The sequence below is a fragment of the Pyrus communis genome, chromosome 15 (genome assembly GCF_041283825.1).
Source record: "Pyrus communis isolate YQ-2024b chromosome 15, ASM4128382v1, whole genome shotgun sequence".
NCBI lineage: Eukaryota > Viridiplantae > Streptophyta > Magnoliopsida > Rosales > Rosaceae > Pyrus > Pyrus communis.
Genome location: NC_142579.1, coordinates 2,689,675 through 2,708,770, shown reverse-complemented (window position 1 = coordinate 2,708,770; position 19,096 = coordinate 2,689,675). Strand labels below are relative to the sequence as shown.

Sequence of the window (19,096 nt, the reverse complement as noted above, 5' to 3'; positions counted from 1 at the left end):
TTCTCAAAACTCCAAATTTGTCGATCTGCTCTTCTGGTTTAGATTTCAAGGTTCGACGCTGAAATCTTCCCCCTTGTAATTGGTTTTTGTTATTGAATTATTCTACATCCAAAGACTTAAGGTCAAAACAAATTGCAAGTGAAAATTTTAGAGTACGTATTACTACATGTTAACGGCTGAATGCACGCTGTAAAATCATAGGGATTTGACGTAAGAACAGAGTGTTTGTTGTCGATTATTTGATGCTCTCTCTCTCCTCCTTTATTTGAGCTTAGAACCGACAGCGTGAGATAAACTCACATAGGTTAATCAAAGTCATTTAAAATGTAATGTTTATTGTACTACAATTTAAGTATTAAAGTGATGGGTTGCATGAAGAGTGAGTCAAAATGGATGAATGATTCACTATCCTCACGCAAGGTCAAACTAAGCACGTTCTAAATCCTCGGGATGGTAGGAAACTCCACCACCAATAGTTGGGTAGCAATTCACACCTTGACAAAGCAAACGGTTTAAATGAGTTATTTATCTTTCAAAGGGCATACAATACCAACAGGATCCTGTCCGGAACCTTTTGGTGAGGATCCTAGAGATCCGTAAATCGTGTCTGCTTATTGTATATCGTGCTGTCAGTTTTTATTAGGTATTGTTTGTATTTAATTTTAAACAAAAATATTTAAAATGATTTCTGACCGTACGATGTACGATTCACGAACACTATTCACAGATTTCCCTTACAAAGAGAATCCACGATCGAGGACCCGGATTCCAGACAATATCCAAAGTCAGAGTGAGAGGCCAGAAAGCAGTGGACCCCTCCTAACAAATAAAAGTTTATGGATACGATGAAATTGTTTGTAGTTCACTCATTCCAACTTAAGAAGTGTGGAGAGAATAATCTCAAATAATATTGTTGATGTGATCAGGATTAATTGAGGAAGATGATGACCAAACTCTCCATGTCTTGCTCTTGCAACACTAGTACTACTCTCAGTCTGATTCCCAACATTCCTCCACCTGCACTTCCACCAATTAGTCCTCACCAGCTTGCTCCAATCCTACTGAAAACAAGCATACAGCACAGGCCTAGGGCAGTTGCAGTTTTCGCTGCAAAATCTGGAGGATTTCCACTCAACTCGGTATACATCTGCTCTTTTTTACGAAAATTCTATGGTGCTCTAGAGTAAATAGTACTTTTTAATCGTTTAGATCTCGATTTTGTATTTTAAACTTTGAATTTAAGTACCTTAATTAGTATGTATTTATGCAAGTGTTAGTTGGACTCTAATTCCTTTGACATGTAGTTCTTGAAAAAGTGTGAAAGCTGTGGAGGTAAAGGTGCAATTGAATGCCAGGGATGCAAGGTACGTGCATGCTCTCTTAAATTCACTTGACATGTATTCACCCTCTGCATTGATATTCACCCTTTTTTTTTATAATTATTTTTTAATCATGCATTTTATTAAGTTACGAAGTTGAGGTTTCACCCATGGGAGATGGTAAACTATTGCAAGAAAATGCATATTCAAAATTATGAGAGTTTACACTTATCGACCGAAGCAAAATAGTTTTACACCTTAAAGTAGTTCAACAAATATGATACCGAAGATATAGATAAGCTTTTTAGCTAAACGGTTCTTGATTGACGTAATTCTTTATTTTAATCACTGATAATAAAAACCAATAGAAGTAGTTTTTGAGTTTGTTCATTATAAATCATTTTGGTCATTTTGAGAAAAAATCTATCAATATTCTCATTAAATTGTCATGTGAACGGCTATGTGCCCACCTTTTTAAAGGTATTTTTGTCAAACCAACCCCTTCACTTGACATATTTTTCACGGAATGACTAAAATGATTTACGGTAGACAAATTCAAGGACCACTTCCATTAATTTTCATTGTTAAAGACTAATGTGAAGAGTTATACCACTCTCAGTGACCGTTTTAGCTAAAAAGCCGATATAAATATATCATTTATGGCCTCACTTTTTACATCTTTACATTGAAGATACTCTAATTGACTAGAATTTGCACTTCTAGCTAATAATTAGCTAGTTTTAATCCAAGTTACTATGGCATTTATTGTTTATTGACAAAACATACAAACAAACAAACAACAACAAAGCCTTATCCCACTAAGGGAGGTCGACTGTATGCAGCCTAGAACGCCACTACGCTCGATTTTGCGTCAAGTCTTCCTTATTGTTTATTGACAAGAAAAAAAACATGTATTGTTTGATAGGTATGCAACTGTTAATTCAACTCCTTTAACTCTTCCTTAATTTTCAGGGGACGGGAAGGAATAAGAAGAATGGAAATATTTTTGAGCGATGGAAGTAAGTTATTTCATGATTTAAAATATAAAACTCAGTTTACTTTTCATGAATACATAGAAGAATTTTCATGAATACATAGAAGAATGTATTTATATGTAATACCTTAAACAAATCAGTTTCTGATGCTTGTGTATTTAATTATTAGGTGTTTTGATTGCCAAGGATTCGGAATGAAGGGTTGCCCCAGCTGTGGACAAGGAGGACTAACCCCAGAACAAAGAGGAGAAAGATAAAGAGTTGAATGAAAAAAAACTATACGAGTTCACTGAACTAATTTGGTCCAATTTCATTATATATAAACTTCACATTTTATGTGACTTATGTGCCCATTTGGTATGTAGGATTAAATTAGAATGAAAATCACTCTGATTTTATATGTGTGTCAAGGACGACTAAATATAGGTGTAGTTCATAAACAATTCGAATTTTTCTGAGAACACGGGAGATTTTTCAGTACGTCTGAAAGAAGGGTACATACAATAGAATTTTACGGCTTAAATTTCCATGTATTCCATAATTCTCAATATAAGTACATACAATCCTTTTTACATAAGGAAACAATAAGGGACACAAATATATCCTTCCTAAAACATGACTCTAATATTTACACAATATTTACATTCATTTTCTTTAAATATTGACTCATGCAAGTCCCCTCAAGTTGGTGCATAGATATCACACATACCCAACTTGATAAGTGAGTCATCGAAGCTCCTACTACACATGACATGAGTAAGAGTATCTGCAAGTTGTTCTTCCGAGCTCACGAATGGTATTGACACCACTTTCTTCTCAAGCTTCTCTTAAATAAAATGTCGATCAACCTTAACATGCTTAGTCCTATCATGCTGTACTGGATTCTTTGCTATTTCTCTTGCCGACTTATTGTGACAATACAAATTCATCGCCTCTTTTTCCTTAAAGCCGAGACCCTAAAGCAACTTTCGTAGCCAACGGATCTCACACACTCCATGCGCCATGCCTCTGAATTCGGCTTCCTCGGAAGACCGTGACACCACCTTTTGTTTCTTACTTCGCCAAGTAACCAAATTATCTCCAACAAATGTAAAATACCGAGACATAGAACGCCTATCAGTCACATCTCCTACCCAATCGGCATTAGTAAATCCCTCAATCCTTATATGGCCATGATGTTCATACACAATTCCCTTCCTTGGAGCAGACTTCAAATACGCCAAAATTTGCATAACTGCAGTCATGTGATCCACACTTGGTGAGTGTATAAACTGACTCACCACACTCACTGCATAGACAATATCCGGACGAGTGTGGGACAAATAAATTTGTCTCCCTACCAGTCTTTGATATCTGCCTTTGTCAACTGGTTTCTGATCTGGATAAATCCCTAAATAATGCTTCTTAACAATAGGAGTGTCCACGGGTTTACATCCAAGCATACATGTCTCCTTCAATAAATCCAGAACATATTTATGCTGAGACAAGAAAATACCTTTAGATGAACGAGCCACTTCTACTCCAAGGAAATATTTTAGATCTCCTAAATTTTTCACCTCAAATTCAGCGGCAAGACTCTCGTCCAGTTTAACCATCTATTTCTAATCATCACCTGTTATTATCATGTCATCTACATAGATAATTAAAGTTGTCACTTTGCCACTTCTCCGTTTTACAAACAATATGTGGTCGGAGTGACTATGGTAATATCCATTCCTTCTCATGACTTGAGTAAATCTACCAAACCATGCACGAGGCAATTACTTAAACCCATAAAGCCACTTTCACAACCTACACACTCCGGTTTTCCCTTCGGCATTATATCCCGGAGGAAAATCCATATATACTTCTTCTTCCAAATGCATATGAAGGAAATCATTTTTTACATCAAACTGTTTCAGTGGCCAATTCAAATTTGCAGCTAATGAAATAAGAACACGTACTGTATTCATCTTGGCTACTGGGGAAAAAGTTTCTTGGTAATCAACACCATTCGTTTAAGTGTCACATTTTGCTACTAACCTTGCTTTATACTTGTCTATTGATCCGTCGGCCTTATATTTAATTGTAAAGACCCATCTACATCCAACTGGGCTTTTTCCTTTCGGTAGTTCCATTACTTCCCATGTATCATTCTTATGTAGTGCCATCATCTCTTCATCCATTGCAGCAGCTCATTTAGGATCCTTCAAGGCCTACTTAACTCGGGTTGGTACTTGGATTGCTTCCACATTATTCACCCATGCTTGGCATTCAGGCTCATGGTTCTTGCATGGCACATAATTTGCTATTAGATACTTTACTTTTCCTTCAGGAGAAAACCTGTCAGGAGGAACACCATGATTTTGCCTTGGTGGTAACTTATATGTACTTAGACCAGTATTTGGATTAGTTACATGAGCATCTATAATACTTACCTTAGGGATATTCAGAGAAGACACATTGGATGACATTATCGAGCTAGAGAGAGAGAGGGTGATGTGGGTTTAACAACTAGCACTTCTTCCCCTGATGTACTTGGTTCGGCAGCATCTAGCTATCGGACTATTGTAGCTTCCTTGGCAGGACCTTGTCGATGGCCTGCACCTATCTTGGCAGACAGCAGCTGAAGGCTCGTATCACTCTTGGCAGTTTCTTGCCAAGAGACTGGTGTCCCATTTTCATCCTTGTCATCAACACATGCTCCCCTGAACTACATATCACATCATCTGGTACTTGTAATCACCTAAGATCACCCTGATCACTACTAGTGTTCTCCCCTTGGTGATTTGAAGGTGAGGGGATCGAAGAATAAAAATACTTTGATTCAGAAAAAGTAACATCCATAGTCACATACATATGTCGAGTTTCAGGGTGATAGCCCTTATACCCTTTTTGTTGGGGGGCAAACCCAACAAAAACGCACCGAAGGGCACATGGATCCAACTTGCTACGATGAATCTTGTGAATATGAATATGCTACACATCCAAACACATGAGGAGTAAGAGTATTGGTGGATACTACAAGAACATGTTCCGTCAATACTTGAAGAGGTTACGGAATTCTACAACCCGAGATGGTATACGGTTAATCACATACACGACATAGGTAACAGTTTCAGGCCAAAACCGTTTAGGCACAGACACACCAATAATCAAGGCACGAGCAGTTTCCAAGATATAACGATTCTTTCTCTCAGCAACCTTATTTTGTTGCGAAGTATGGGGGACAAGTAGTTTCATAGAGAATTCCTTGATCCCGAAGAAAACTAGACAATTTGAAACTCATATATTCACCTCCATTATCAGAGTAGAGAACTTTAATAATGGAGGAATATTGTGTTGTAACCATCTGAGAGAAAGATCAAAGCACCATACTAACATCGCTTTTATTTTTCATCACATATATCCAAGTCATACGGGTGCAATCATCAACAAGGGTAACAAACCATTTGATTTTGGAAAGAGTACTAATAGGAGAGGCACCCCATACATCAGAGTGCACAAGATCAAACGGAAACAATCTTTTATTCATACTAGGAGGAAATGAAGCGCGATGACTCTTCGCGAGAATACATACTTCACAATATAAGTCTGATTCTTTTATTTCATGAAATAAACTAGGCAACATACGCCGTAAATAACCAAACAAGGCATGTCCTAACCAACGATGCAATAACCAAACTTTTTGTAAATTATTGGTACGAGATGCTCGAACTGCATTAGCTCTGCCAGGAACGACGTCATCCACATAATACAACCTCTCTCTCTTAGTGCCACGCCCAATTATCTTCTTGGACTGAATATCCTGGAGTAAACAAAAAAGTGGATACATAAGTACAACACAATCTAATTGCTAAGTAACTTAGGGAATGGATAACAAATTATGTGACAACGACGGAACAAGCAAGCAATTATGAAGGGAGAGGGCCGGTGTAAGGTCCACAGTACCGGCCCCAATAACCGGTGCAGTGGTGACATTCGCGGTTGCTATACACTTTCGAGGAGTCGTTGTCACACAAGTAAACAAATTTTTATCAAAGGTCATATGATCTGTTGCACCAGAGTTCAAAATCCAACCTGTATTTGTCAATGTTATAACACATGAAAGTTGAAACAGTAATACACTACAATCACACCAATACCCAAGACTACAGCACACACAGAGACCTTGCAGCAGAGTTACTCCTACAATTGCTCAAGCACAGTAATTGGAGACATAAAACAGTCGCACCAATACACGAAAAATTACAGTACCAAACAGATCTGCAATCCTCTTGCACAATAATTAACCACTCCTCACACAGTACCCCACACTTACGAGGACAATTGCAAAACCACAACAATTGTATGCTGCAAATAAAACACAAGCAGCGACACTTACAAGACAGAAGAAAAAATGGATTCACGTTGCAATTCTAGCAGCCAATCCCTTTTTCCTTTTATCAAATCTTTTTTTTTTTGCCTCGTTTTTGGAAAACTGCCCTCTTACACAGGCAAATGGTCACAGCAAGCAGCAAAGCACGAAACACGATACTACTCATGGAAAACAAGACACGGTACAATTACAATACTCACGGCAAGGATTGTAGCAACACGTTTACAGTGTTGGACTTGATTACAGTCGCAGCAGCACACAGGTTTTGTTTAGGGTTTTGGATCGAAAACTAGCTCTTGATGCCAAACGAATTTTACGGCTTAATTTTCATGTGTTTCATAATTCTCAATATAAGTACATATAATCCTTGTTACATAAGGAAACAATAAAGGACACAAATATATCCTTCCTAAAACATGATTCTAATATTTACATTCATTTTCCTTAAATATTGACTCACGCCAATACATATGTCATGTATCATTATACAAATGGAAGAACACTTGGAAAAAAAATTTCTGTCTACTTGTATAATAACACATGATCTACCGTCCTGTATTCTTGGCATATTGAAATTTTTGTTTAAGAACACACCACCAAAAAAGAACTACAACTAAAAAAAGCATTTGAATCACGCAATACAAATGCCTTGCATGTGTTAGTGGTAATCTTTCAAGAAATTGAAATCCATGAAGGGATAACTCATCGCACTCATCGATAAAGCAGGAGAGTGACACTACTAGAAACATGAAAAGAAAGAGAATGAAGAAGATTGGAGCAATTTTTGGCTCTTCTCTTCTACTTGGTTCGTCTCAAATTGGTTGCCATAATGACAACCTCTTTTCTAATTTTTCTTTATTTTGGTTTGCGACTGCAGAATCTGCTTTCAAAGTCCCATATATTTCGAAGTTTTTGGCTTTGACCTTCATCTTAATTATATGTTTTGATCTCCAAAACCAGATCAGTGGAGGGATGGGGGCTATAGAACGGGGGAGGTGAAATGAGTAATATTGTTGCGTTTCATAGATTTTTTTTTTTTAAAGGAAAAATAAAAAAACTAAAATTCACCTAGACACAACTAGGCTGCCACATAAGGTGGTACGATAAATGTGGTATATTTAGATGGTAAGTATAGCCCTTGCCCAATATATCTTTTTTGAAGTCTTTCATAAAATAATATATTTACTAAAAAACATGTCATATAATCCCGAATCCCGTAAATGTATACAAGTAATGAGTAGTACTTACCTTAAACATTTCATATAAAGAAGATCAATCCACGTTTGATTATTATCATGGTTGTGTTTATCTTTACAACGGGTCAGATTTGGCAAGTGATAGATAAATTACAATGATACTTGAAACTTTAATTCCTTGATTAACTAACTTTCAAATTTATGAAAATTAGTCTCTTACCACACGTGTATTAACCATCCACATTCTCATTAGTAAGCGGTTTTATTATTTTTTAAGAATTTATTTTTTCTTTTGAAATTCTAATAGAAGAAGGGCAATTTTAAGATCATGAAAACTCTACTCTTTTTACCTTGTTCCTATGTAAATATAGATTAAACACCCAAATTGTTCGGATATCTCCAGCAAAGCAATGCGCCGAGTCGTACTCGGTTTTCACACTAATCCCTGAGACCCCGCCTCTAAAATTAGCATGTTGACCAACCATCATATACGTACGTTCGTTCTGCAACGAGACATTGAAGAAGCAAACAAAACCAAAAAGAGAAAACATTTGCTATGTGAAATAAAAAGCAGAAGATATGTTAACTTCCAAATTCAATTAACTGTTAGGCAAACACACAATATTACAATCTCTGTCTCTGTCTCTGTCTCTCTCTCTCTCGATCGGTGACGGTGCCTCTCTTTGGAATAATGATCATGAGTTGTGTTGCTCCTACAGTCGTCGTCTTCTCCTCCATCACCTGCTTCTTGTGTGTTTGTGATTCCAGAAAGAACAAGCCCTACACCTCAATCATCCCTTCTTCTCCTCCTGTAAGTCCATTTGCTTTAATTTATATCTTAATTCATATATTTTTTTTAAATCGAGCGCATAACCTAACCTAATCTGGTAGCGATTTCTTTCTATTCGGCATATGGGTTGTTCTAGCTTGAGGTTTCATCTTCATGTTCACAACATTTCATTTTATGTACTTAATTAGACGAATATGTATAACACACACACACACACACACACACATGATATCATTCACCAATTGGTATTAGTTCCTTTTGTATACTTACTCATTAATTCTTGTTCATCTTTGACCAGTTGAGGAAATAATCATCACCTTCTCAAAGAATAATTGAAGCAATAAAAATAAAATCAGATTTTTCGCACGAATTATATGATATTAATTAATTTTACACAAAGATTAACTGAACCAACCAAATCTAAAAACAGGGTTTTGACCATCGTATTGTTGGGGTTTGAGTTTCTACGTTCCAGGTTTGCATGCTGATCTGTTTACTTCACTTTCGACTCTCGAGTTTTTCGGACGCGTAGTCTTTTGCTTTTGTTCTTTACCCAGCTGGTTATTACTTTTGTTTTTGTCAAAATTACTAAATTAGTTTAGATTAACAAAAAATAGTAACATAGAAGTCATTTACTTTAGACCGTTGATCGTGATGACCGTTACGTGATCGAATCAAATCAAGGATGCACTAGGATCCTATTTTTGTGGTATTGACAGTGACAGAGATAACAAAAATCATTGGATACATGAAGGCATGACATGAAAACAACGCGTGGTGCAGTCTAGCAAACAACGCTGTACGACGTGTCTACTCCACACAACAATCTGATGTGTTATATAACTATGTTGGCCCCATATAGATATACTTACATGAATTTGAATTCCTGTTTTAAGTTTACAGTTTTAATTCCAGTTTTATGTTTATAGTTTCTTTGAATCTGAATATCTAATCTAGATTACATTATCATATACAACATTATTCTACATTAATTTCTTAATAATAATATCTTTTTTTAATATATATATATATATATATATATAATAATGTATAGATGTCAATTAACACTCTAAAAATTAAGAGCTCATTTGGAAGTACTTTTAAAATGACTAAAAGCGCTTCCAAGCGAACCCTAATTGGGCAACATTATTTCTTGTTCATTTGGTAGAAATCATAGTCATCTTGCGTACTCCACTATTCCCCAACCTTTAACTATAATAACTAAGTTGAAGTATTGGATGCCTTTTCTCTATAGTGCAAATGGAGTACAAAAAGGAGGTCGATTTATGTTACAATTAAACATATATTAACTTTGTTTTAATGATTTTTTGTTTTTAAATTTCCAGGTGATTCGGCTGATTCCTGAATAGAGCCAGTTACCCTTGAAGTCATAGAGTTTTACGTAGCTGGCCCTTGTAGTTTCCAAACCAGGCCAGACTTCCAACATAAAACAGTCCATACCTATCTTGATAATACACTTGTATGTATTCTCACAGTATTACAATATGTAGATCCCCAATACAAGGCGGATCACTAATAGTCCCCTGTATTCTAATCCATGCCAATCCCAATCCGAAATCCAATATTCCTATCCTCCTCTTGAATTGAGCCTCAAGCCCCTCACTACTTTTGAACCCCAACAAAACCCTTCTCTTAGTAGAAGCTGCTCCTCCACCTCCATTGATACCATGGTCTCCGACTTATTTTCCCCGACCTCTTCCTCCTCCTCCTCCTCTTCCTCCTCCTCACTATTAATGTATGGGGACTACATTGGCATGGAGTCCTGTGTCGACGTTCTAAGCGACGATGAGTTGAGTTTTGGTCACCGTCATCTTGATTGTTATAGTCAGAGAAAAGAAATGTTATGTTGGGCGCAGGAGAAGGAGAAGAAGAGAACTTATGAGGAACTTCCACCTCCGATTTCGTTGCTGGCGCGTACGGAGAATCTGACTTCTCACATGCCTTGGGTTTTGAAGAGGCACTACACCACCGATGGACGGTTGATTTTGACGGAGGAGAAGGTTAGGCACCATGAGTACTTCAGGGCCCACAGATCCAATGGCCGTCTTAGATTGCAGCTTGTCCCTCTTGATGGCCAGGCTTTGGTTCCGCCAATCGTTTGTTGCAATGATGAGCATGAGGATGAGGAGATGGATGATCATGATGGGTACTGTAGTGAGTACGAGGATCATGTATTCTACGATGACGATCTAGCTGCTTATGATGGTGACAATGATGCTTATGATTACGATTACGATTACGATTATGACGATGACTGCGATAGTGATGGTACCAGTGTTGATGGTTGTCATCATCATGGTGATGCTGAACAAATATTTCATGCTGTTAGTTCAACAACTGGATTAGCTGGGAAGTGTCTCAATATCAATGCTGTGAGAACACGGTCGTGCAACTTGGGAGTGCGAGCGCCAGCGATCAGGCATGTACACAGTTAACACTCACAAACATTGTCACTTTCATCTGTGTAGCTCATGAGCTCCCAACACCTAATGGCATTTTTGGCCATAAGTCACAAATATTACCACTTTCATTTGTGTTTGCTAGCTACTCAATGTTTTGTTTTAATTATGCTCTTATTGACACTTCAAAAATGTCATTTTGCACTTGCACTAATGAAAAAAGACGAGATGGAGGAGAGTATTGCATCTTGACTATTTTGGAGTTGCTAATTACAAATCCTATTCGTTTTATTTAGTTGTCTTTCTTGAATTTCTGTGGGTTATCATGCCATGCTAGAAAATTGAAGCTACCTAGCTAGGTTTCTTTGCAACCGTTTGGACGGTGAATTCTTTTCAACGATTGTCTAATTTGATTGATAGCGATCATTTTGTATGGATATAACGATACTAATTTTCTTTCGTGTTTCTTATTGACACTGTTGGATAGATTTATACTGGCATGAATTTGTGGTTTAGATTCTGATGACTTGAATCGTGATCATGTGTTTCATTACTAACAAATAATGCATATCAAGATGAATTGAAATGTCTCAAGTTTTCATCCTTGAATGGCATCTAATAAGTTTTTGAATATGTAGATATGTCAAGGCCAATACAAATGGATCAAGAAAAGTCTTTCTGGGGCATGCAGCTGGATCTGGTGGTCTATTTCGAGGCCATGCTGGTCGAGTTATGATCAGCGCTTTTTGTGAGCCTGTCGGAATCTCCTTTACACATAGGGCTAAGCTTGCAGCCTGCATCTTTGCTATAATCACAGCTTGGGAGAAGGGTTGGTCACGTTATGGTTGGAAACAGATCCTGAGTTGGTCCTATTTCTTTTCTCTAAACCCCTTCCTGCTCGTTGGTCTCTGCGTTCTCAGTGGAGACATTGTCGTGACCTAATAAGCCTCATCAGCTCCAGAGTTTCTCATACAGACAAGAAGGGCAATGCATGTTATGTCTGATGATAAGCTTGCCAACCATGTCCTTCATTCGGGGCTACCATGTTTTAGTGGGATAATGCTGCTTTTTATAATTCCTGACTTAATTAATAGCGAGGGATGCAAGCTTAACCATTGTCTATCGTACGTCTCATTTTCATTTTTGTTATTTTTTTCTTTTTGCCCATTCGTTTGTTATCCATAAACATTCTTTTTGCCCATTCTTTTTGCCTATATATGCTTTAATAAAGGAGGTTTAAATATACAAAGGCTTTTTAGGTAAACGGTCTCTAAAATTAGCATAAATCTTTACTTTGGTCCCTAATAAGGAAAATCGATTGAAGTAATCTCTGAGTTTGTTCACCATAATTCCGTGAAAAAATCTGTTAATATTCTAGTTACGTGGAGGAGTTGGTTTGATAAAAAAACCCTTAAAAAGTGGTCAAGTGACGCATAACAATTTAATAAGGATATTGATAGATTTTTCATGGAATGACCAAAATGATTTACAGTGGACAAACTCATATCGATTTTGATTATCAAGGACCAAATGAGGATATATATCAATCTCAGGGACCATTTTGTCTAAAAATCCATAAACAAATTCAGAGAAAAATTAAGATTTTTTTTAATCATATAGGTATATACTAGCAATCATTACCCGCACGATATTGTGGGATTAAAAAAGTACGATTACTTAATGTGTATGTACATACTATTTAAATGCAAAAGTGTTGGTAAACAGTCTATTGAAAACCTCATGAAATTTGCAGATAATCAGCCTATTTTGTCCAACCAGAATTAAAAAAAGTTTCTGAACAAATTATCATTTCCGAACCGCTCATGAGAAATTACCTTCTCATGACCCATGTAGAATTTGAATTCAACCCACCAAAATAAAATCAGATACATCATTTTTTTTTTTGAGTACATCAATATTTTTACATTAAAGTAAGAGGGAGTTTGACTAAGTCACACAATGAGTAGCCTAATTTGGTATCAAATTCGTCATCCATGAGTCGAACCTAAGACCTTTCACTTTCAAGTGAAGAGGAATACCACCAGAATACATCATTAAAATTTTAAAAAGAGAGAAGACAACCATCTCAACAGCTCCCTTGCCTTTTTACTTCTTCTTCCCTTAGTTAATTGATTCAGAATCCCCAATGAATTGATACTCAAAACCCAGCAGCAGAACAACCTATTCAGAAAATTTCACAAAACCACAATTCATGCATCATGCCATAATAATACGAAATCAATAACTATGAACAGATTCAAATTCTTAAATATAACAACAATAACTAATCCAACACACAAAACAAAAAAAAAAAAACTCAAGAAATGCACATATCCATGCTATGCAGCAATCAGACTCCCATGCTAAATTGCCGGAAAAGAAAAGCAACTTATGCCATACACAGGGAGTGCTAATTGCCGGAAAACATATGTTGGATGTTAGACTCTAATCCAACGGCTAATAGGTTAATATAGTTAATAAGGATTGATGTGGAATGTAAGTATGATTACGGTTTATTTATAAGCTATAACTTGGACTCCAAGTAAAGGAATATAACCCGGTTATAATTGGAGAATAAGGGCTCTTGATACTATCCTATTTGGATTGAGATTTGGTTAATTGTATCCTTGTACAATAAGGAATCCTAGCATATGGTTATGGGAATGTATGCTAGGGTTGTAGTCATATAAATACCAAGGGAAGGTCCCTGCATACACCGCCGATACACATACTTGGAGAACTCCCCATAGGTTTGACTAATACAGTGGTGGTGAGTGTGTAGAAGACAAACCCTCGAAGTTCAAAGTGTTCAAGATTGCTTGTTGCTACTGCAGTGCTTGATGTGCTAGGAAGATGTCTTCACAAGGTTAGTTTAATGGTGTTTTATTATACATGAACGTATTAGGTTTAACAGTTGGTATCAAAGTCAACGTTTATGTAATTAAAATCCACAAAGAACTGATGTACATGAAATCATGTATGCAATATGAATGAACTGTTGTTTCTTTAAATTTCGATTATGTTTTCTTTTCAGCTGCTATGATTAATACTTGCATGTATGCAGTCTTGAGGTACTTTCCTTGCATATCTATAATAATCTTGACTAAATATAGGACTAAGTAATATGCATAAAAGAACTGCAAACAATAAGCCATGAATGTTGTGTTTACATCCACAGAAACCCTAAACTGTCTACCATGCATGACTGATGTAAAGAATTGTCTTTGGCCTATTAAAACTAAGAGATTGTTTGCTGTAGAAGTCCTGATTGTTAAGCATGTTTGATAATCGAAGGTTTTAAGGTTCATAACATGCTGAAAGTTATATCAAGATCAATGTTTTTGAGATGTAATTGAATGTTTGAAACACAACAAGTTCGTTCCAAGCATTCAAGAACTGCTAAAAATTCATGGTTTAAATTGATGGTTATATCCCCAAATAAAGGTGTGACTAATCAACATTGGTTAGGTTACTGATAGCTCAGTGAGGGCATATAAGATGCATGAGCTGTGAAAGTTAATTGGCAAACAAAGGTGGATGGCTTTCATGTCATATAATTACTTATGCAAAGGTCTGGTGCATAAAATTTCAGTTTGTTTTGAATCAAATTCGGTTGAGATATCTTATGATACTTGGTGGCTTGATACCGATGCTACAATTCATGTAACAAACTCTATGCAGGGGTACAATGGTAAAAGGGTGCCAAACAAGGATGAGGTGTGAGTGTTCGTGGGCTATGGAGCTGGAGTTGCAGTGGAGTTCATTGTAGTTGTTAGGCTTGAGTTATTTTCTGGCTTTTTGCTAGATTTGGTTGATGTTGCTTATATACCTTCCATGAGAAGGAACTTAGTCTCAGTTAGTAGACTTGTTAAATCAAAGTTCAAGTTTGATATTAATGAGATTGGTATTTCAATATTTCGAAGTTCCAACTTAATTGGTGATAGAGTGTTGGTTGGTGACATGTTCAAGCTTAACTGCAATATACCAATAAGTGTGGTTAACACAATAAGGCATAAACGAACATTGACAAATGACACCTCATCCAAGTTATGACACAAGAGATTAGGGCACATTTCAAAAGAAAGAATGAAAAGATTAACTAGGGAACAAATTACGCCATCACTGAACTATGGTGATTTCGAAATTTGTACTAACTGCATTAAGGGAAAATTGATAAACAAGAAGAAGAAGGGTTCAACTAGAAGTACAAAGATGCTAGAACTGATCCACATAGACATATGTGGACCTTTTCCAACACAAACACATGATGGCTATAAGTATTTCATTACATTCACAGATGACTTTTCTAGGTTTAGGTATGTATACTTGTTGGCTGAGAAGTTTAGTGCCTTTACTGCTTTCAAAATTTATAAGGCAGAAGTGGATAATCAATTAAATTGCAAAATCAAGGTAGTAAGGTCTAATAGGGGTGGAGAGTATTATGAAAAGTTCAGTGAATCTAGAAGACATCCTGGTTTTTTTACATTGTTTTTGCAAGAGCATGGAATTGTTGCTTAATACACCAATCTAAGCACCCCTAAGCAAAATGGAGTTAGTGAAAGAAGAAATAGAACCTTGATCAAGATGGTGAGAAGCATGATGAGTAATTCGAAACTGCCTATCTTTCTTTGGGGTAAAGCAATCAAAACTGCCAATTACTTGCTAAATAGGGTCCCTAGCAAGTCTGTCCCCAAGACACTATTCGAGTTGTGGACTAACAGAAGGCCAGTGCTAAATCATTTGAGAATTTGGGGATGTACTGCAGAAGCAGTGAGGTGGTGAAGATGGAGGAAAAGAGGCAGCAGTGGGGTGGTGAAGGAAGGTTGGGTATGGAGGGACTAGGGGAGGGATGGGTCGCGTTGGGAGGTGGTGGTGAGGGAATGACGAGTGCGAGTGGGGAGAGGGACGGAGGAGGGAGACCGCATCCCAGAGAGAGGAAAAAGAGAAGAAAGAGAGAGGGTGGTGGAGGAAGGTTAGGGGGGACGGGGAAGGGTTTGGTGGCTGTCGAAGAGAAGAAGAAAAAAGGTTGGTGCGGGTGGAAGGGAAGGTCGGATCCCTTAGGCCTTTTTTTTTTTTTTTTTTTTTTTTTTTAAATTTTTGAATATTTAATTATTAAAAATATATTTTATTATTTTTTAATCTAGTTGGATTAGTGAATGGGTCCCGTTTTTGGCCGCGTCAGCATTTAACAGAAAAAGTAACAGAAAAACTGACGGAGGTATGACATTGGCACAAATTCGTAAGATGAGGTATGACATTGTCATTTTTAAAAGATAAGGTATGAAAGTATCGTCAGACCAATAGTTGAGCTAGTTTTTTTGTAATTTACCCTAAATTATATTTATATTGTGTTGTTAAATTTGTACGTGACGTACAAATATGTATTGTGATGTACGGAGTTAACTGTAATGAGTAAACTGTCGATTTACCCCTTGAACTTTCACTTAGTTTTCGATTTCCCCCTTGAACTTTTCTATTGGAAAATTAAGGACTCAAACTAATTTTTTTAGCCGATTTGCCCTCTATTTTTTCCCGCTAATTCTTATCCTCAATTTTATTTTTCCCTCTCATTCCTATGCATGAGAAATGACATATTAAAATCACAACTAATACGTTTCTTACTAATGTTTATTACTATTTTTTATTTCATTTAAATGACAACTAATACGTTTATTTTGTGCAACAGAAGAAGGCGAAAGCCAACAAGATCAATCAGGAGAAGAAGACTCTTCTCCACTATTCAAGTTCGAGGCCATTCTCATATAGGATGGAGGCGCGGCAACATGTAACAATAAAGCTTTTAATATTCAAATTTTTATATGTCAATAATACTAAAAAAAATTTGTACTAACATTTTTCTTATATTGTTCTATCCAGGGGGTTCAAAACTCTCAGAGATCAATGTCTTTGTAGACGTTTATGTTCGACCCGGGGATGAGTTGACCGAGTCCCTTCATGTAAGTATTCTTCAATTGTAATTACTATCTTACGCATTCAAGTATCATGGTTATTATTTCAATGTTATTATTAATATTTCATGTTATATTACACATGCGATGATGGTGGAGAAGAGCTAGTCGGTTCTTCAAGAGTTCACCTCCCAACTTTCCCCTGACACTCCAATCGAGTTCGTGGATCCCCCCAAGGATGCGGGGTTTCAGATCCTTACAAACACATAGGATCAGACTCTCGGTCGAAGGTCAGGGACGTATTGTTGGGGATGGGGAATGTTGGTGGCGGGAACCTAGAGTCTCTTCATCCTCGTAGTCGAAGGGCAAGGTGATAGTGAAGGAAAATTTGTGAAAAACAAGTTCATTTGAGCAACATCAACAACATGCAATTAACAATTAAAAGGCGGAATCATGTTTTTATGCACTCAAAAACAAAACTTAACCCATGAACTTCAAAGCCTAGTAGATAGGTGAACCAATACTCAACTCAAAACAAAGTGAGTTGAGAAATCAATACCTTTGTAGATTCCTCTTTGCATAAGCAAAGGCTAATCACCCAAAGAGAGGGCCTTCATTCCTTGCATCTTAGATCCATGGATTTGGATGGATGAAAAGGTTTCTCCAAGTTCCCAAAATTGAAAACCTCTAAGTCTCCACACCAAGGCATATTGTAGAAGAAATGAGTGACCTTGGAGGAGTTTGATTGCTAGATGATCCCTCCAAGGTGGCTGAAATTTTAGAGAGAAAGGAGAGCTTGTGTTCTCATCCTTTCCCCAAAAATTACCCTTAATGAATTTTGGCTATTAAGTCATACTTATTCCTTAATTCATTTGAGTGGCAAACTTGTAAATAAGTCCAAAACCACTCCTTCTTTAACATGGGATTTATTGGGCTATTTGGGCCTTTGTGAATCATTATTCATTAAGTTGTCACACAACTTAAGTCAATGGACTTGACGTTCGAAGCCCATTGGGCCTTAAGGTCCAAAACTATCCCGAGGTCTTTTAACGAACTTATTCGTTTGATTAATAATCATATTAATTAATCCTTGCCATAAATAATTAAACCATTTAATTATTCTTCCTCATCTCCGTTGAATCTTCAATTTCTACCTTACACAGTGTACGATCCATTAGGTTCCTTTTAGCGAGGCAGTGGGCGATTCAAACTCTTTCAAATCGATTCAAACTTTTAGGGCTTCCACAAACCATGGTTGACGCCTAGCAGCATGTCATGGTTACCCAAGCTAATCAGAAGAGGTGGAGAACCTATTCAGTTTTAGGATTACAAATGCAATACGGTCTTTCTCTAATACAATACTCTTGACCACATTGTTTGGTTTGATAGTTTATTCATGTCTACTATCCAATGTGAGTCTTGTGCTTATATGATTATCTTGAATGTGATTTGGAACACATTCCTAAATCTCATTCATACTCTGGCCAGAGATTCTAAATCATATCATAGAGTATTCTCCCTCAAACAGTTTGAAGGTTAGAGATCCCTTGTTGCGCATTCACTTGCCTCCATGGCTAAGTGGCTTAACCCCAACGATGTCGTGGACACCCTCCTGATGGAGTGACTTTGACATAATCAAAGATTAAGGACCTAACCACAAGACAACTGTGATGCCTCAGGTCAAAAGACTAATTTGCATTATCCCAACCATGAGTTCTCATGTGACATGAATATGAGAACTCTTCGTTGATCGTGTTCAGTGAACTCATTCTCTATTGAGCACCTACGTACTTGTCTTGATGTCACACACACCAATGACTTGAGACTAGTCACTCTCCCTGAGAGAAGACATAGCACGTACTGATCTTAACGGACTGTCAATGCCCAATTGACAATCCTATGATCAGGAACGTTTAGGATGTGTCAACGAAAGAATGGTCTCATGAATCTAACTTCTTTAGATCGCATTCTTCCAATCACATATTCCTTGGACTTATCGTTTAAGCATATAACATTTATATGAGACGGCTCAAACAATAATCTTTGCCCTTTACATTAAACTAGATTAGTTTAACATGTGAAATGTCCATAAAGTATCATCATATGATTG

At 36.9% G+C, this 19,096-nt stretch overlaps 2 protein-coding genes across 2 annotated transcripts; both read left to right on the top strand.

Annotated features, from left to right (window-relative positions):
- The first annotated feature begins 862 nt into the window (after positions 1 to 862).
- Positions 863 to 2,794, top strand: LOC137719930 (SSUH2-like protein). The gene is made up of 4 exons (XM_068458912.2): positions 863 to 1,139; positions 1,305 to 1,364; positions 2,292 to 2,338; positions 2,484 to 2,794. The coding sequence occupies exons 1-4, from the start codon at positions 942 to 944 to the stop codon at positions 2,569 to 2,571; spliced, it is 393 nt and encodes a 130-aa protein (XP_068315013.2). The 5' UTR covers positions 863 to 941; the 3' UTR covers positions 2,572 to 2,794.
- A 5,588-nt stretch (positions 2,795 to 8,382) lies between these two features.
- LOC148690366 (uncharacterized) lies at positions 8,383 to 12,320 on the top strand. Its single transcript, XM_088686713.1, has 3 exons — positions 8,383 to 8,678; positions 10,004 to 11,097; positions 11,716 to 12,320. Exons 2-3 carry the CDS (start codon positions 10,346 to 10,348, stop codon positions 12,017 to 12,019), a joined length of 1,056 nt encoding a protein of 351 aa, XP_088542839.1. The 5' UTR covers positions 8,383 to 8,678; positions 10,004 to 10,345; the 3' UTR covers positions 12,020 to 12,320.
- The last annotated feature ends 6,776 nt before the right edge of the window (positions 12,321 to 19,096 follow it).